The 20,463-nt window shown below is 35.7% G+C and overlaps 2 protein-coding genes across 2 annotated transcripts; both read left to right on the top strand.

Moving 5' to 3' along the window:
- Window positions 1-6,256: 6,256 nt before the first annotated feature.
- Window positions 6,257-7,713, top strand: LOC110801440 (protein FLOURY 1-like). Its single transcript, XM_022006808.2, has one exon. It carries the CDS (start codon window positions 6,458-6,460, stop codon window positions 7,508-7,510), a length of 1,053 nt encoding a protein of 350 aa, XP_021862500.2. The 5' UTR covers window positions 6,257-6,457; the 3' UTR covers window positions 7,511-7,713.
- A 2,079-nt stretch (window positions 7,714-9,792) lies between these two features.
- LOC110801411 (methylmalonate-semialdehyde dehydrogenase [acylating], mitochondrial) lies at window positions 9,793-19,886 on the top strand. Its single transcript, XM_022006772.2, has 20 exons — window positions 9,793-10,029; window positions 12,146-12,714; window positions 13,342-13,445; window positions 13,616-13,687; window positions 13,791-13,952; window positions 14,029-14,107; window positions 14,212-14,366; window positions 14,737-14,800; window positions 14,996-15,075; window positions 15,367-15,432; window positions 16,285-16,335; window positions 16,417-16,568; window positions 17,127-17,217; window positions 17,894-17,974; window positions 18,502-18,579; window positions 18,665-18,700; window positions 18,809-18,852; window positions 18,925-19,003; window positions 19,224-19,296; window positions 19,519-19,886. Exons 2-20 carry the CDS (start codon window positions 12,165-12,167, stop codon window positions 19,686-19,688), a joined length of 2,187 nt encoding a protein of 728 aa, XP_021862464.1. The 5' UTR covers window positions 9,793-10,029; window positions 12,146-12,164; the 3' UTR covers window positions 19,689-19,886.
- The last annotated feature ends 577 nt before the right edge of the window (window positions 19,887-20,463 follow it).

Below are 20,463 nucleotides of genomic sequence, written 5' to 3'. Positions count from 1 at the left end.
AGGTTAGGTCCCGTGCAACGCACAGATAAGATTAAATAATTTGTTTTTTCCATTCTGGCTAATTTATTTAAAATATTTTTTTAATAAAACAAAATCATATAAAATTTTATTATTGGTTGTTGGAAAATTAGATAATTTTATTATTTATTCGAATTTAAAGTGATTAGTGCAATCTTAGGTGTTTAGGGTTTTGAAAAAAATATTTAAGTTGGGAAAAAAAAAACTTATCATACCTTAATTTATCAGGTAACTGTTTCTTTTAAAATTGAATGATATCCATAACTGTAACCATACCCGTACCCGCAACATAAAATGGAAGAAAATAATAATAATAAATGCTTGTTTGGGTAAGGACATAGAATAACACATTGTTTTTTTAAAACTATCATAAAAATTGTGATTTTTCCATTACTGACATATACTTTTCAAATTAATATTATTATATTATGTTAGATTTTTGTCATAATACACATGAAATAGTAATTTTGAAAAAAATAATCAGGAAATTAGATATTTTAAAAGATTCTTTAATTAAAATTTTATTTTTAAAAAAGTAAAATTTAAGGATACATCAGAAGATGACATGTATCATTCCTGGTGTGTCTTTTAGTATATAGTATTAATTGCCATTTTATTCTTCTTAGATGTATAAGTATTTGAATGTCAATATTCTATCATATTGATTCAATTTTTTTTCTACATCAAGAATTTTTTTTGGTTGCAAACATCAAGATTTCTAATTGTATTTTGAGCAATTTTAAGAATCAAGAGTTCAATTACACGGCTCTAAGTTCCATTGGTACAAGTGATAGAGGAAGTACAAATACATATCAGATATGTATGGGTAAATACATATCAGAATAAAAGACAAAATAGGAAAAAGGACAAAAAAGAAATGAAATAGTACTTTTTTAAACACAAATGGTACTTTTTTTTTTACAGAATTGTACTTTTTTTTACAGAATGATACTTTCTTTTTTGTCTTTTAGCTATTTGTCTTTTAGTTGATATGTGTTTCCACACATATCAGATATACGAAAAAACAACCTCCAAGTGATCAAAGAAATATGTTTTATTTTTTAATGCAAAAGACAGGCAAGCGTCATTCGAAGTACAAATTAAAGGGACTGAAGCAAGGTGATGAAGATGATGATGAAGATGATGATGATGATGTACTAGCTATATATTTAGCAAACCATGTTTACAGTTCGATGAATTGAATTTCCAAATTTGAAGATGTTACCTTCTTGGCCTCTTGTACTGTTGTACACACACTGGTAGACCGTATACAAAAATAAAGATTTAAAGGCATGGATTATATCATGATTTTGTGCTGTACTCACTTCCCATATGATTTTGTCTGACTCACTTCCCATATGATTTTGTCTGACTCACACGAGTTGTGGATAGGGGTGAAAGTTTGTTAGTAAAAAAAACCGAATCGAATAAGAAATTCGGTTCGGTTTCTTTTTCTATTCGGTTCGATTTGGATTGAGATTTTAAATTTTTTGGTTTTATGATTTGGATTGAACGAAAAGTTTGAAACCGAATAAACCGGACTAAACCGAATTAACCAAACTTGGCTAAAAAGTATAATAAAGGACCAAAAATTGGCTAAAAACAGGTATAATGGCCCAAAACAGGCCCAAATGAAAGGTCCATAAAAATTCGATTTAATGGTTTGGATTGGACTGAAAATTAAAAATTTGATTTGATTTGGTTTGGATTAAAAGGTTATTTGGTTTGAATTCGGTTTCAAAAAATGAAAACCAATTTGTTCGGTTTGGATTTGGTTTGGGCCTTAATCCAAATTGAAAACCGTACTTTTACCCCTAGTTGTGGATATGCTTTAAGAAGGTTGTAATGTCGATTTGCAGATCAGATGGACGGTGAGGGAAATTATGGACGCAACTACATCCTTGCAGACCTGCAACATTTACAAGGTGGATAGAGCGAGAGCACAACCGGCGCACGACCTAACCTAGCCAAAGGGGTTTCGACCTAATATTTTTAAACTGTTTTCTGTAAGCATAAGTCAAAAAAAAAAAAAAAAAAAAAATTTCTTGTGATGTACAAGTATTATATATTTGAGTTTTAAAATTAACTTCAGTTACTTTCTTTAGTCTTCATAACATAGAAAGCTGATGAATAAATTTGGTGGAATTCAATCCCAGCTTCACGAGTCACATTTAAAAGTTGGACAGTTAACTAACTACTCTAACCTTTCATTTTACAAGAGATGACATATGACATGCAATTTTTTGTTGTTATGGAAAACTAGTATAGATATAGATATTCACAACGACAAAGTAATACTCCGTATGTTCATAATACTCTACTATAGGGTACTAACATAGGGTTTTTTTTTTTTTGACAAAGGATTCATTCAACAGAAATTGATTACAACAAATAAACTAAAAGATGCTACATCACACGAAGACACCCACTACAACTATTACAACAAGACCCTATAAGAGGGGAAACCAAAACCATACATACAAAATAAACATAACAGAGATGGTCGACGAACTAGCTCAAGGCAATGTCTTGATATGCCTTGATTTAAACCAGTAGCTCCGAGCCTGGAAAACCACGAGGGACTGAAATTAACTATCCATTTCTAGAACTGGAACCCACACCACATACATTGTCGGGGATGTGTGAGGATGACGATGGAGGAAGAAACACACTGGCACATGGACCTTGAAATTTCCGAGACATTGAAGCACCTTGATGATGGAATCTGATGAGAGGAGGAGAAAACCCCCGACGGAAAATGCAACCTGTTGAACAACGGGCACAAAACACCACTCTAACCCAATGGATCGAATGTCATAATAACAACCCATAAGTCTCAAAACACACCCAGAGAGACAATTTCTTTGGTGAATCTATCATGAGAAACCTTGCATTTAAATGTAGGCTCTCTTCTCGCACCTTCGGTAAAGGAAGTAGCAAGAACCTTGAGGACATTGCTTACCCCAAACATTAAATATAGGGAGTCTCCTTCAATAATTGGATAAAATACAATGACATACGAAGTCATCACTAACAAACTAACAACAAAACCAACAACAATAGCAACCCCGTTTACTAACGAAAATCCCCTCCTCACAACAAACCCAGAGACAAACTCTTCCATCAAAACAACTCCTAAGGATAACCTAGACATAACATTATGCTCAGGATTGCAACCAAACTGATTTCCTTCCCCAACATAAGAGAGAGTTAACACCTTAAATACATACCTTGAGCAAGGTAAAGCTTCCTTTAGCAAATCCCAATAAACCAGCACAACCCCTTGAGACGCCCGAACCCATATACGAACAAACCCCCAAGATGACAAACAAATGATAAATCAAGAGTAAACCAGGCCAACACAACAGAGAACAAGAACTAGTAACCAGACATAACATACTCAAAACACCTCAAATCATCAACCAACCCCTAAACCCAACTTGGGAGCCTAGGATGTTCATGTTTAACCCCAAGAGTTAGACAAGGTGATATTGATGAAAAATGATGTGTCGAGCCGGTCGCCCTACGAGCGGTGGACGAAGGAAGACTAACCGGGTGAGCTAAAAGGAGAAATTCCCATTTAGCACGCGCCCGATCGGGCTCCCGTTGCCGGTTGCTCGGTGCCCATCGGGTGCCTGCACTGCTGAAAACAAGGAAGGATTTAAATCCGCCCGACGGGAGGATGCCTGTCCGTCGGGTGGGTTTCGAGCTGGATGCCCGATCGGGCAGCCCAATGCCTGATCGGGCGACGACAACCTTGGGTGCGGATTCTTAAGTTTATTTCCGTTATTTTTGTTTTGTTTTGTGGCAAGACTATAATTATAAGCTCTTAGTTAATTGTAAGGGTCATCTTATTTTCTAGTATTGAATCATTTACTTAGTTTTTTTACTCTCAAATATTGTCAAACACCTATTTTTATTGCAATTCAAGTTTAAATCTTTCACTTATTACCTCGTTCTCCGATTAGGTATTAATCAATTCTTAACCTTTTTATTCATTTTCAATTCGTTCCTTTATTTTATTGTTCGATTTAATTATGTTTTTGTTAAATATTGTTGTTTTGTTTAATTCGATCATGTGTGAGCAGTTATTTTTCTAGGGTTTAGGTGATCTATGAATGCATGATTGAGATTATATTTGGGCTTGATTATTGATTGTGATTTCTATAGCTTATTTTAATGGTTTGTCAATTCTGTTCAGCCGGAATATTTTGATTGAGTTTGATTAACCTTAGATTATCCGCCGAGAGGTATAAATCTGATGTTCATACCAAACTACACCAAAAACTGACGGTAAACCGAAACACTAACCTCCGTGATACCGCCGGTAAAATGCCGCCGAACCGCCGGGTAGTTGCCATGGAACCACCGCCTAACTGTCGCCGGTGATGCTGACGTGAACCATCGTGCCCTAGTCGCCCTATTTGAGAGAAGTTTATTATTATTATTATTATTATTATTATTATTATTATTATTATTATTATTATTATTATTATTACATTATTATAAAAAAGAAGCGATTACACAAAGTTGGATGGGAGCCTAGCCACTAATTGGGCTCCGATACCCTTATTCAAAGCAAAACACAAACGATGAAAAAGAAAGGAACGAATGTTTTATTAATAATAATAATAATAATTAGTTGTAATAACACAATTTTAATTTACGTATAATTCCGTACGCATCGCGTACATGTAAGACTATTATGAATAGTGTCAAGAGTCAACTGTGTCAACTAAAAAACGGAAAATGTATTAGTTGTATTACCCATTTCGCAATATTGGAGAGTGTATTTTAATTATATAAATTTCGTGAGCAATTTGGAGGGCCTATCTAATCATGGTCTCACTTTGCCAAACTCGTTGCGTGACTGCGAGAGGCCCTTCTGGGTGGTATCTGGTAAGTGGACCTAGTGTTGTTGGCTTGTTGACTCATTGTAATTGAAGCCCAATACCCGTTTTAATTTCTAGAAGATAGAGCTCACCACTTTTGTCTTTAAACTACCAATCTCAAATAATTGTGGCCTTTCCCCTACATGGTTGCCTCCATCACAGACCATCCCATAGGCCACAACCACCAGCCCTTCGCCAGCCGCCGTTGTGTAACCTCCAAAACCACCCCATCGTATACGAAGCGGGCAACATCTTTCCAATGTGAAATCGGGCATGGCAAAACAATTTTTACCTACCCATACTCCCACAATTTGTCTAGAATACATTTATGAAGTATTCCGTATGTCATTGACCCATGAACCTACCTAAAATTTGTGTACGACTTATGGAATAAGGATGCCCTACACCACCTTTATTGCCTCTAGAAACCAATTAACATGCACCAAAGATTCAAAGAAGGGAACCAATTGAGATTGACATGAGTGTTAAGGTCTTGTTTCTTAACTAAAGTCTTTGGCCGGTTCGAGCTTGGGTATGAAAAAACCTCAACCGGAAGGGATGTTGCCCAATGAGGTACCCACACAAACCCCTGCATAAGATTAGTCCACTCGTCAAAAGCAATGAAAACTTCTCGTAGTAAAACCAAAAAACATTTAAAGAAGGGTTAGACAAAGTAAATTCAAGTTGTTGTTACATTTATATTTTTCTTTTCTTCTTTTTAACGTACATTGAATCACCTTGTGCATGCAATCCAAGCCACAAAGATAATATAAGTTAAAAATAGGGGTAGAGAGATTTAAATCCGAGACATATTGCACTAATACCTTAGTCTTAACCACCGGGACAATATCTCGTTAATTTCTTTTTGAAAATATTAGTACAAATGGGAGTATTGTGTATGCCAAATAATAAGAGAATCATAAACCTTTCAATTTATAATTCAAGTGAGTACCTTCTCCTATAACAATTAACAGTTAATTGCTAATCTCAAACCTCGAAAAATATCTCATTTCTCCAAAACTACGCACAAGTTTAATATTTGGGATGTTGTATGATCAATTTTTATCCCTCCCAAAGGCGTTACTCCACACCAGAATCCTATAATAATGAATGTTTTTTATTCAAACCATCATGAATGTTGCAATCTTGCAAACGTTCATAATATTAAAGTTAATCCCAAATTAGCAAAAAGAAAAAAGAAAAAAGCAATTAAACACATTCCTAATCACAGAAAATCATTCAAGATAACAGCCAAATAGAGAAAAGTTACCGTTATGTCTACTCATTTAGGATTGGACCACAAATATTCCTTGAATAAATCCGTAAGATTGATTTGGATTATACGAGTAGTAAATTAATTTTTCATATTAATACAATTTTGTTTTCTTGTTGGTTCAACATAAGTTTTTTATTTTTTATTTTTTTACAACTAATAACATACTCCTTCTTGATCAGTCCAATATCTTCACCGAACTCTACGCCATCACTCTCTCCTTCCATGTGGGTAAACCTTGAAGAGCTTCGTGTCCCTTCAGGTGTGTTCGTCAATGGCGGCCCTTTACCTTGTTTATCTCACATCAAAAGGCGCAAAGTTTCTCTCCATCCTATACAAAATCTCGCACAAAACCCGATGCAAATCAATGGGTCGACTCTGTTTTCTGATTTTTCTGTGTACATTTCTCGAGTTTTATAAGAGGGTGATTTTCCTATCAATTTCTGGTTTATTTTTCTTGATGGATTGTGCTTCTAATTTGAAGCTTTTACTGAGTAATTTCGATGATTTTGGATGTGGGTTTTTGATTTTTGGGTGTTTTCCCAAGATTTTCAATGTTTTTGCGCTGTTCTTTGTGTTTTTTCTAGGGTTTATGGTCTTACAATTTAGTGGGAATTGCAAAATTAGGGGGAAATCGAGTGAGGAGAGAAAACAGTTTTCACTGATTTGTTCTAGCAATGATGAAATGAAAGGTTTTAAGAAGATGTCTTTTGAGAATGGGACCACTAAGAAGATGTCCAGGGTTTCAAGTGGGGACCAGAAATTGGAGGAAATCGATGAAATTATGAGTTTAAATTGTGGGTTTCATGATTGTGTTGGTAGAAATGGTGAAGAAAAGGAGGACTGGAAGGAATGCTGTCATGAAGACCAAGTGTTCGATGTTATTACTCTGAGAAAAATGGTGAAAGTTCAGAGACAAAGGGGATATGTTGCTCAAAATGAGCTAGACAAGGAGAGAATGGCAGCTGCGTCCGCTGTGGACGAGGCCATGGCTATGATATTGCGGCTTCAGAATGAGAAGAGTGTGCTTCAAATGCAGGTTAACCAGTTGCAGAGAGTTTCTGAGGAGAAGCAGTTACATGATCAAGAGGTTATTCAGTCACTTCAATGGATTATAATGAAACACGAATCTGAAAGGAGTATATTGGAGGATCAATTGAGGATGTGTAGGGGAAAATTGAAGTTGTTTATGAAAGATGAAGAGTGGGATCATTTTGATAGTGTTTGTCCCACTCCAACTGCTACTCAATCATCATTTGAGTGTAGGGATGATGATTTGCTTATTGGCTCGCTCGACTTTGAATCGTTGCCATACTCTCCATTGTAAGTTCTGGTGTCTCAGCTTATTTTTTGATTTCTGTTGCTAATTGTAATTGGAGTCCCCAACGAAGATTTTGGAAGACCTCTGTAAGTATTCTTAGTTGATTACACAGCTTGTTCATGTTGTTTCATGTAAAAGAAATTGGAATCAAGTTACACTTTTTTGGTTGAATAAAATTTTGATTACTGTTGTCAACAGCTTATTTGCTAGGAATGATTTTATTTATCTTATTTCTGAATTGTCCATGTTCAATGGTTGCCTGCAACTTTATTCAAAATTTTGTACATCACGGTCATTGTGATGATTGTCTTATGCCTTAAAACTGTCTCTGTGAAGGATTACTAAACTGTCTGTGATTTTCTTTTTTGGATTAATGGATTACTAAATGTCAAACCTCCAATCTTCGAGCATAGTGAATGGTATACTATGTGCTGCTCCTTGTGGGCGTTGTGGCTTTGATTCGTCTTTGTTATTGGAGTATTATGCACTACATTGCTACACAAAGATATCATCTTTACTCTCTTCTTTGAAGCTTCAACCATACTGTGTCCTTGATTCATACGCATTCTCCCTTCCTGCACGGAGTACAAGAGCTCACTGATACAAGCACGGAATACAAGCACTACATTGCTTAAATGTGCAGCATTGTTCTTTTGCATTGTTGGATGTGCATTTGTTCCTATCACGGGAAACAAAAAACTTTGATCCCCAATATGTCGGTTATCCTTCAACATCGGGGGGGGTGTTGGATGATAGGGTTTGCCTCTACAGTAAGTTGTTGGTTTAGTCCTTTTGATCCATATGTGTTGATAGGGTTTGCCTCTGCAGTTTATGTAGAAAACCATTTGAAATAGGATAACAAGTGACCAAATAAGAAAGATTATGTTGGACTGACTGTCAATGCCTTGTAAGATTAGATGTCACAATTCACAAGTGAAGAATTTCGGCTTAAATTGAAAGCTGTGTCATCTGCTTGACATCACAATTGAAAGGACTGGTAAGCATTTTGGTTATTCTTTTTCCTTGTGTCATACAACTGTGTGAATAAAGTGTCTGATGAGAGAACTGGTAGCAGCTCAGCAGAAGGGGGTACTGGCTTTCTAACACAATCTATGCTGTAGTTCATATATGGTTGTAAAAGTCAGCGAGATTATGATGCCATAAACCTGACTCCCATCAAGTATTGCTTCAACAAAACCTAAACTGCTCCTGTGCTTCATTTTCCAGAGTCAATAAACGACGAGCTCTGGTGTAGATTTCAGTGAGCTCAGATCACAAATGTTCTGCAGTTCCGGAGCAAGACCATTCTATACTGACTTGAACAGCTTGTCTAGACTCTAGAGGGAGTCCTGTGTTGGGGTGAAGTTAGAGTTCAGACCTTGTTTTCCCTACAAATTGAACTCGGTTTCTTGAGTATCGTCTTGGAATCAGAAAGACCATTCTATACTGACTTGTATCATCTACTCTGATACGTTCCAGCATTTCCTTGCCAAGCTTGTAATAGCGCACACTCACATGCTGTAATATTTTCTTCTCTTTATGCTGTACACTTTTTTTTTTTTTTTTGTTTCTTTTCTGAAAGTAAAATGTAGCTAATTTTAAATGACAAAATTCAAACTGAGCACTTCACTATAATGACTGTGTATATGTGATTATGTTTTTGACGGGATAATTATCTGATATTTTAACTTTGAAATAAACCTACTAATGTAATATGCTTGATTTTTTACGAAGGTTGTGACGTTGTGTTACTACTTTTAAATGTACATGTTTGAAATAAGCCTACAAATGTTTTTTGGTGGATCCAGACCAAATTCAAAAGGCACCGAATAGTAGACAAATGCAGTACATCACTGCTTTCTTGGTAAGAGCATCAATTTATGAAATGATTTGCAAAATATTTATTGCTACACATCACTCTTTTTACCATCTATGCCAATCAGGCAAACATGGAGTACTTTGTAGTGAAGAACTAGTCTATCGTATCTATATATACATAATTTCGGGTTTATGTCACCCAAATAAAAAAAAATATAGAGTGGATAGGTTTCAGTCATCTCCCAATTATTGTGGGGGATCGAACACGGGGTCCTCCCATTCAAGTTCAGCCTCAATCACCGCTGAACCAACAGACCATTGGTAACTTCGGATTTGTAATGGAATACAATTATGCAACATCATATATTTGTCCGGAAACTGGACCAAAAGTACCAAATGGAGCACTTGGTTCACAACCAAACCCGAATTTATCAGACCTGAAAACAAGTTATCCATACACGCTGTGACGCTGGAGTGCTGGACCCATATTTCCATTTTTCAACTTCAGAGTTTCACCTTCTAAAGCGCAAAGTCGCGAAGCAAGGAGAATCGAAAACCGTTGCGCATAAACGATTCTCTGAATTTTAGGGAACCACGAACTCAACCATGGTGGATTCTTTTGCGTGTATTATGTGATCATGATTACCATGGGAGCGATTATGGCTTGAAGAATTTCATTTTAAAAGTTCAATTGCACCATTTTAAAGGTTCGCAACTTCGTATTTTTCCGGTTTAGGGCGATATTTCATCGTCCGGAAAACCTAATTTACATTCATGCTTGTTGTTGCTGACTTGTTGTTGTTTCTGCGATAATTAACTGCTGTTGTTTCTCTGTAATTAAGTGTTAATTAGTAGGATAGTTCGATAAATTGTTGTAATTTCGCAATCCTTGATTTTGCAATAAAAGAGTTGTAATCAAGCTTGATTTCTTGTCAATTACGTATAAATGTTGTTTCTTTGTTGGATTAGAACACTGAATTTAAGGTAATTTGTTACTCCGTTCTAGGTTCATGCAGTTTATGAAGAACTGAAATTAGTTTGCTATGTTTTGTAGTCGTTATAACAGATGGAAAAATAAATAAATTAGAAAGCAAATAAAGAACACAGAGGTTCAACGTGGTTTACTAACAATGTGTTAGCTACGTCCACAAACGTAGGAGATTTTGAAAGTTTTATTGATCTTAAAGAGTACTTATTATAGAATAAGACGAGGTCATGTCCCCTTTGAACAACCCAGCGAGCCAGGATCCAAGGGTGACGAGCCCTGGTTTAGGGGTTTGGGGACGTAACGTGGTCCTCAATAGGGGTTTGGGGGCAGAGCTTTACGGTGTTTGTTATTCTAGACTACGGTTATCTGGGCCTTTGTGGCATCTGTTTAGAGAGTACTACCTAAACTCTTTAACTCATAACCTAGCTGATTTTGTAATATGTACTCCTCAAAATCAATAAAACTTTCCTCTCCTTTACTCTGGACGTAGCTAGCACATTATTTGTAAATTACGTTAAATCTTTGTGTTCTTTATTTGCGTTCTTAATTATCTTTCTTGCTTTTGCGGGCTTGTTCCAGTGCCATCTGTTGGTGTCTTCTAAGAGCATCTCCAATAGTTGTAGTTAGGGACTAGCTTGAAATTTATAAAAGTTTCAAGCTAATAGCTAGACCATTGGAGTGAAAATAATAAATTAGCTTGGTCAAGCAAATTAGCCTAAACAAGCTAATTTGCTTGACAACTAGCTCTCAAAATTGCCAAATAACTAATTGACAAGTGGACAAGTAGGACAAATTTAAATAACAAGCTAGTTGCTAGCCATTGGAGCACAAATTAGCTAAACAATAAAATAGCTTGAAATCTTATGTGGCATAACAAGCTAATTGTCAAATTAGCTTACCATTGGAGATGCTCTAAGTGGCTAAGGTTCTTGACTATTAATGGCATTGGTCTCTTATGATTTTTTTGGTCATCCTTTAGTTGTAACAACTACTCAGTAGGTTCTTCCCCTTCTTTTGCACGAGTTAATTATTTTGATTGTCATTGATCGCTCTTGATCTTTTGACTTCTTTGAGCGTTTGGTTTTTCCACTAACCCTGTACATATTCTCTCATTTCTTTGATCGGAAAGACACCATATATGTACTTTTCTTGTGTTATGAGTTAAATCATGGACATCATTGATAGATGATAACTCATATTTTTCTAAGCCTTTTTAACACTCCTTATTCTTTTGGGTATAAGTTTATGTGGCTCTATCTTATCACCCAAAAGTGCCTTTGTGTTGAGGGTTGTGTTAACCTTAGGCGAATTGGTGAATACAATTGTGTACCCAGTTGCACCGAATCTCATTTTCAAGGCAGTGGTTTCATTATCACGGCGTAACGATTTCCTAAATTCCTTATTATTCTTTTTTCTAGTTTTTTTCCTTGAAAGCCCCATATTTTACAAGAGTTTCATATTTAATAGATGTAGAATTGTTGATACATTATCAAAAAAGACATACAATGTTGAGTGATGTGGCTGCTTTCCCTATGGAGAGCCACATGAGTAGCGAGATGATATCGCTGCTTAAAGAATCTGCATTGTGAAGATATGGATGTTTTTTCTGTTCTTTTGATGCTAACTTAACGCCTTTCGCTGTAGTATTAGGAGTTAGGATCACCTTTCTCCCTCCTGATATGTAGGAAAATGTCTTCTTATGTTCTTCTGCTTTTGTATGTCTTCTTTTGATATAAAAGGAAAAGAAGTTCTTTGTTGTTTTCGTAGGATGTTTAAACCTCAACACCTTTTTTCCTGGGACTGATTAAAAAATCTGCGATAATGGTTTGATGCAGGTCTTTGCTTTACATTTTCATGATGGATTCTCAAAGTTCAGTGGCTGCTGAACTTCCTCAAATGCTACCTCCACCACTGGGAAGTTTTGCTAATCGTGAACAACTAATTGAGCATGTTGGGGATTTTGCAATCTCACAGGGATACGTAGTTAGCATTAAGAAATCTAGAAAAGACAGAGTTGTGGTACTTGGCTGTGATAGGGGCGGTGTTCATAGGACTAGGAATAGAACTTCAGAGACAGAGCCTGCAGAATGCACGCGAAAGCGAAAAAATGGTTCCCGGCATATTAACTGTCCTTTCGAAGTCATGGGTAAATATGATAATGGAGTGTGGTATTTAATTGTAAAAGATGGAACTCATAATCATGAACCATTAAAGGACATTTCCGAACACCCGGCTGCTCGTCGATTCACTGAGGATGAGGTCATACGGATAAAAGAGATGACAGAAGCTGGTCTTAAGCCACGTCAGATTTTAAAAAAATTGAAGCAGAGCAATCCAGAACTTTTATCTACTCCAAAGCATCTTTACAATGTCAAAACCAAGCTAAAACAAGGGAATCTTACTGGTACGTTTATGGTACAGGCGTAGTCACCAAGATAAATGGAAACAAATTAGTTGTTTCTTGTTTCTCTTGAAGAAAGGAGTAGCCTTTTTTTATTTTGTTGATCTGTTGAAGCTAGCTTATTGAGCATTCTTACTGTATTTATGTTTTTTTTTTGGTCTTATCAACACTATTCTCAATAAGGTGTGGACTATGTAGCTCATGTGTATGACAATCAGTGGTGTTTAGGAGTGATCATATTACTGCTCAATAGGTCATTTGAAGTGTAATGGGGTTTTCATTCAGAAAAATGCTGACAATTTCTATCACCTTCTTTAAATTGTTACCAGCATTGTTACGGACTTATCTGATGATTCTTATAGTTAAGTGAGTTAGGTTTCTTCTCTTTTATATGTTTTCTACCCCAAACTGGCGCATTTTTATTTGAATTTGAATTATTCTTGTAGGTATTTCTCCAGTTGAGTAGATCTCATTCCTCTTTAGTGACATTACATATGTGAACTATTCATGACTAATGTGCTGCTATGGACTGTAATATGGGAAGTTATTTGTGCCTTATGCTTGCTGATAACTGCAATTCATATAAATATTCTGTCCATATTTAAGGCATAACTACGTTTTGTTTTACAGTCAGAAATTACAAGGCTTTTAGACCTCAGAAAGCGTCAACTGGAAGTTCCCAGGCTCCAGGCAATCCACCTTCTACTGAGCCATCTTGGAGGCATCGTTTCACGGTGAGCCTACATTATTGTATTTCTGCAAATGAAACTGTCGGGAGGCTTTATGCCATGCACTATATCTGTACAATATACATTATGCCTCTTAATCCTGTATTTTATTTATTTATTTAATATACCTCTGCCATAATTCTAGTGGCTAAAGTTTGCTAGTTGGGTTCTGTCAGAAAATACCGAATTTCATTGGTGGCCAATTTGTGGAGTCACAATCAACCGCAACCGTCGATATTTTAAATCCTGTGAGATGCAAATTCAGACCTTATTTTTGCTTTATCCAGTTGTCAAACTGGTCTGTTGTTTCTGGTCGTGACAATATCTTTTTTGATGTAATATTGCTAGTAGGCTACTCAGAAAGTTGTATCTATACTTTCTTTAACAACCATCGGAGAACTTAAAGCTGCAGTGTTTGCAGCGAAATGCGCATTTCCTTCATGGAGAAATACACCAGTCATCTCACGAAAACGAATTATGTTAAAGCTTCTAGAACTTATTCAGAGGGACATGGTAAGAATGTTCTGCCCCCCATTGCTTGTCGATTTATTATAATAGGTATGATTTTTCTTGTTTATTGATTTACCAGGATAAACTTGCTGGAATTATTACATCTGAAGGGGGAAAAACACTGAAAGATGCCTATACTGATGTGAATTATGGCCTTGGTAAGTGTCCTTTCAAGTTCTACTCTGATATTCAGGCTGTCAGCCCCACAGGCCTTAGATATATTATGATCATGTTCACAAAATTTTGCTGTTCTCTGTTGTAGAGGCTTTGGATTGTGCTTGTGGAATAAAAACTCCACAGATGGGACTGTTTGTTTCAAATTTATCCAATGGACTAGATATCTACAGCATTAGGGAGCCTCTTGGTGTTTGTGCCGGAATTTGCCTTCCCAACTTCCCTGCCATAATTTCTTTATGGGTATAATTTCATCATTCTTTATTTCCTTGTTTTTCACTCCTGTGTTTTCTGGTTTTACCTGGGTGCTGGGCGTCCTGTTGATCCTTGATGTTCGATGCTCGTCATATTATTGTTAATATCATATTGTAGCATCGTAATGACTCCTTTTGGAAGATCTGAGGTAACTTAAGAAGTGACATGAATAACCTTTCTTGTGCTCCTGGTGAAATATTACATCATATGCTTGTATTCTTTTGCCATGGTCTTTATTAGGTTTTGAAATGTTTTCACCAGTTAGAAGGATTCCTTTTCCCATTATGATAATTTATTTAATTTTGGATAATATAGATCCCCTGAGCACATTTTTACCGTCTTCTATTTTATTGTACAGATGTTTCCTGTGGCAGTTCTGTGTGGTAACACTTTCATTTTGAAATCATCAATGAAGGATCCAGGTGGCGGATGTTCTTTTTGTAATATAAATAGTCAGTAATATTAGTGTTCTGTAGAAAAGCTATATTCTGCATGCATGCCTTTATATTTTTGGTCACAGAGAATTCTTGAGCCTTTTTAATCTCCTCCTGTTGCCTGCATTACGATGTTTATTTGAACGGTACTTATTCTTGGAATTGATGCTGATGGTCATTCAGGCGTGTCTATGATCCTTGCGGAGTTGGCTTTGGAAGCTGGTTTGCCGAATGGTGTCCTGAACATAGTCCATGGCACTGATGTAAGCTGTGGAGCCCTCATAATGTGTTTTGATGTCTGTTTCTTGCTGTTTTTTAAAAATACTTTCTTCAGATACTTCAAACTCCCTACATTTTGCAGGCAACTATGTTCTAGAATGCCAGATATATTTGATTGATATCTTAGGCGTCATTAGAACATCCGCTCGTGTAGTATTTTGTAATCCTATGTTCACCACTTTAGACTTTAATCCATAGCATTCAGCATCTGTTTCCAGCTGCAAATTATGATATGCATGTCCTTGTTTTATTAATTTCACATCATTTTGTGCCAGGATATTGTCAGTGCTATTTGTGACGATGATGATGTTAGAGCTGTAACAGTTGCTGCTTCTAAAGTGGTAAGCTATTCCTTCTTGGACTTGTTGTGCATATTTGTGTGGTACATTAACTTCATTACTATTACGTGATTTAATCATTTATCAAATTGGATGTTAAAATTTCTTCGTCCATATTTCCGTGTGAGTATCTAAGATTTCTTAAATCATCGGTGGTGGTGGAGCAGAGTACCTAACGAGGTGGATGGTTAAGGCGTTAAGTGGAGAACAAAAACAGAAAGACAGGAGAGAAGTTTTATGTGCTTAATGTAAGGAGAAAAGTAAGGTAGAAACTAGAAGTAGAAGTGAAGGCAAGACGCTCGAATAGAAGTGAAAAGGAAGGCAAAACTTTCACTTTATATGTTTAGGTTGGGGATTCAAGAGGATGGAAGTGTGTGAAATTTGAAAAGAAACTCAAGTAATCGTTGGATTACATTTATGGATACCTTGTATTTTGAAGTAACATTTTGCCAACTCTTTTATCCAATTATATTCTACAACAGTGTCGGTTCTTAGTTATGGCCTGGGTGGGCCCGGCCCCCCGGGGCGATAAATTCCAATCCGTCTACTGGCCTCCCTCGTAAAACTGTTCAAGATCCGGCATTGTTGTACGACATCTCCAATCATCTTATTTTCTTATTTATTCCATCCAGTAAAGGAAAGAGGGGTTTTCTTTCATGACCCTTCTCTTAACTAAAAGGTGGGAAGGGTGTAATTCAGAACTACCTATTATTTATGTTGTGAAGGTTTGAATTTATTTGAGATGCTTTCTTTTAAGTATAGTTGTTGGCATATGCTCATAGGTGGTTTCTTCTTTCACAGTGAGCTAATAGCCCTTACATTGTTGTTTCTAAAACCTTAATTTTTTTTTTCAAGTATGGCATGCATGTACAATCAAGAGCTTCAGCTAAAGGGAAGCGGGTTCAGGTTCGTGATCATCAACCTATGTAAATCATGTAACTTGCTTTGGATGATCATAACTGAAAACTGATTCCTCATCATTTTTAGTCATACACAGAAGGGAGAAGTCATATGATTGTCATGCCTGATGCAAATGCAGATGCTACTCTGAATGCTATTGTTCCTGTGGCTTTTATATCTGAAGGAGAAAGGTGTTTTGCACTTAGTACAGTGATATTTGTTGGAGACTCGAAGCCATGGTATAGTAAAATAATTCTTAGTGCTTGAATTTTGCCCCTCTGGTTTACCCGTTCCATTGCTTGTGTCTGTAAAACACTGCAAATTTACTGATTTGCTTTTAGCTTGAGTGTTTCAGTCGGCAGCATAATTCTTGATAATTAAACAATGATGTTCACATGAAACTTCAGCTGATGAGGGAGCTTGATTAACCCACTATATTCCTCAGACTCAGTCGTTTGGATCCCGCGTGTCAGGGTCGGCTATTTTATTTAAAAAGTTCCATTACTTTTAGTCAAAAGTGAAGTGCCAAATGTCTCTCTAACTACTGTTGTAGTGTTGGAGAATCCAGTAGGTACTTGTGAAATGAAGAGTCCGAGTAACATAGTGTGTGGGAAGGGCTACAACTTTTTGATGTATTCTCACTAGTGTGTGGGAAGGGCTACAACTTTTTTGGCTCCAGCTTGTTGGTTCTTATACATTGAAATGTATTGAAAATGTGAAAAATGAGAGTGATATTTGTCTAGTCTTAGGTCTTTCTTGAATTTCTTATTTCTTAAGAATTCTCTCTTAATTTTCAGGGAATGCGAATTGGTAGGAAAGGCAGAGGTGCTTAAAGTGAATGCTGGTACTGAACCAGATGCAGATATTGGTCCAGTGATGAGTAAACAGGTGAGGACTCTGAAGTCACATTTGCAGCAGTGAGCAAGATGAAGAGCATATTTAGTTCAATTGCGAATACCTTCCTTCATGTCTCTCTAACAACTATTCTCTTCTCGATGTTTATTTGGTTATTCTTGCACTACAAAGTATAAACCAAGGCAATACTATTTTCTGTTTTTTTGCCTAGTGAATGCCACTTGTGCCAGTAAAACAATGAAAACAAGTATATACGGGATTGTTATGTTTAATGTTTGTTCGAGGAGTTTTTGGTGGTAATTTTCTGTTGTACGAAGTCTAATAGCCTACTTGTTTGAAGGACCTGATCTTGAGATTTCAATGGTATAAACCTACTTGTTTGAAAGATACAGTTTTATCTTTTCCTTTCTGGTGAGACAGTACACAGTTTAGGTAACCATGACCTTATTATTTACTTCTCCTTCGCAGGTACGCTTGGCTTTCTTGTTTTTTCGTGGCCATCTAATAAGTAATAACTGTAGGAACTGCCTCCTTCAAGGCGCAGATGATCTGTAAACCGAGTTCTTAGTTTAAATATTCTGGATATTTCGAAGTTTGGCTTGCCATGATGTTGCATAAACATGAAAAACATTAATTTCGTGTTTCCAATTAAGTAGTTGTTTCCCTGTTGTTGCATTGTGGTCCGTTAACACAATTTTTCATGTTCCAGGAGAAGGAAAAAATATGCAAATTGATACAAAGTGCTGTTGAAAGGGGTGCCCGACTCATTCTTGATGGCAGAAACATAACGGTATGAAATTGTAGTTTTTTCAATTAAAAAACTTATATGAAAAAAATTGTGGATGACAAGAGATGAAATCAGCTTTACTCTTTAATAATATTATATGAGCAATCTAATATATACGGAGTAATTTTCAGTCTCACATCCGATTTTGATTGCTCACCTTTGTTGTTTAAGATTGTCTTTGTTATTATTCATGTTTTGTTTAAACACTACACTACACAAAAAATTCCACCCCATTCCTTGATCTTCCCTTGTCGTTACTAAAGTATACATGTATACACAATTGCCTTCTTTATAAGGTAACTGAAACTTCATTTCTTTGGTCTATAGATTGGATAATTTAGAATTCAGTATGTAATACTCCGTAGTCCGCAGTAAGCAAGAAACGAAACTGGTATCAGGAGGAATGGAGGATTCAGAACTACATAAATTTTAGTTACCTTTTCTTGTTTACTTAGGTATCTAATGTTTTATTCATGGTTTTAGCATTTTTCTTCTTTTACTAGTTTTGTTTCATTGGATTCTTTTTGTAGGTTTCTGGATATCAACAGGGTAATTTTATTGGCCCAACTATTGTATGTGATGTCACAGTAGACATGGAATGCTTCAGGGTACATACTTTTTGGCACTTTGGTATTTTATGTATGATTGAAGACGGTAATGGATCGCTACATTTCATATTGTCCTTTATTGCAGGAGAAGATCTACGGGCCAGTTCTTCTCTGTATGCAGGTCCAGCAATGTATTTTGTGACTATGTTACATTTTGGTCTATCAAACTTCCCCCTCTTTTCTGAGATTAGCTAACTTCTTTTTTTCCCCTGTATTTCTTCTTTAACAGGTTGATAGTTTAGAAGAGGCTATTATCATTATCAATGAATGCAGGTAAGCCGCTATTCCTTGGACAGTTAAAGTTCTTTTGCTTTGAAATTTGGCTGATTTCACATCCTTAAGCAGACATTGTAATGGAGCATCTATATTTACGTCATCTGGGGCATCTGCTAGAAAGTTTCAGACACTAATTGAGGCTGCACAGGTACTGCAGATTTTATCTATATCAGTCTACAATGTATAAGTATTCTCTCCATACCTAAATGATAGGCCACACATTTTAGGTTGTCTAAACAATGTAGGTCACAATTTCGTCTTTGTATTAGTTGAACTTTGAACTTTCCTATATACCTTTAACTAAGAATTCCAAAGAAAGACAAGATTGATATGAATGTAGTGTATGACGGACTAGTATTTTTTCACAGGTTGGCATCAATGTCCCCGTTTCAGTTCCTATGCCCTTCATTTCATCTGGTGACCCAGAGGCCCCATTTGCAGGTACAATGTCATTTCTGCTCAAGGGAATATTAGTTAACCTTCAACAATGTTATGTTTGTGAGTAGGCATAATTTAAGAAGTAATTTGAAGTATTGCATTGTCTCTCTCGCTGCTTAGCGCTTACCCATGTACATTTGAACATTGAAGTTTAGGAAATGCTCTCTGTGCTACTCTCTAATTGTTTACCTCGGACAAGTTCTTATTTTCCTTGTTTATGCTCAGGACAAACTGGAATTCAATTTTATACTAAACTTAAAACAGTTAGGCAACAGTGGGACGAGTTTCTAAAGGATGATGAAGTAGGTGTACCAATGTTTGCTTCTCCAACTCCAGAACCAATAATTTCAAGTCAAGAGGGTCCAGAGCCGGAGCTCGGTATTGAGGGTGTTTGAGTGCAGTCATTTTTTGTACGTACTGCAAGTTTCACTTTACTCTCTATTGTAAATGCTTCAGGCCAATTGACAAAATTGGATGAGCCATTGGTAGTTTGATACTGCTGAGCCCTAAGGTCTTCAAATTTTGTCATATCATTGCTGTTTTTGCTTATGAAGAATTCTCAATGAAATCAAGTTATGGCCTTGTTTGGCAAATGGCTTTTTGCTGGCTTTTTGGTTGGCTTTTGGCTGTTGGCTTTTTAATCTGGTCAAACAGCCAAAAAATGTGTTTGGTAACTGGTTTTTTAGCTTGTTGAAAAGCTAGCTTTTCCGCCAAAAATGAAAAGCTAGTAACACTAGCTTTTTGGAGTTGGCTTTTGGCTTTTCACTATCTAAATTACTTTTTTGTCCTTGTTTTTTACGTAGTACTAATTAACTAATAATTAATAATTAATAATTAGTGATTAGTGATTAGTGATTAGTGATTAGTGATTAGTAATTACTAATTACTAATTAATAATTAGTAATTAATAATTACTAATTACTAATTAGTAATTAGTAATTAGTAATTAATAATTAATAATTAATAATTAATAATTAATAATTAATAATTAATAATTAATAATTAATAATTAATAATTAATAATTAATAATTAATAATTAATAATTAATAATTAATAATTAATAATTAATAATTAATAATTAATAATAATAATTAATATAATTAATAATTAATAATTAATAATTAATAATTAATAATTAATAATTAATAATTAATAATTAATAATTAATA

The sequence above is a fragment of the Spinacia oleracea genome, chromosome 4 (genome assembly GCF_020520425.1).
Source record: "Spinacia oleracea cultivar Varoflay chromosome 4, BTI_SOV_V1, whole genome shotgun sequence".
Lineage (NCBI taxonomy): Eukaryota > Viridiplantae > Streptophyta > Magnoliopsida > Caryophyllales > Amaranthaceae > Spinacia > Spinacia oleracea.
This window is presented reverse-complemented; position numbering and strand designations above follow the sequence as displayed.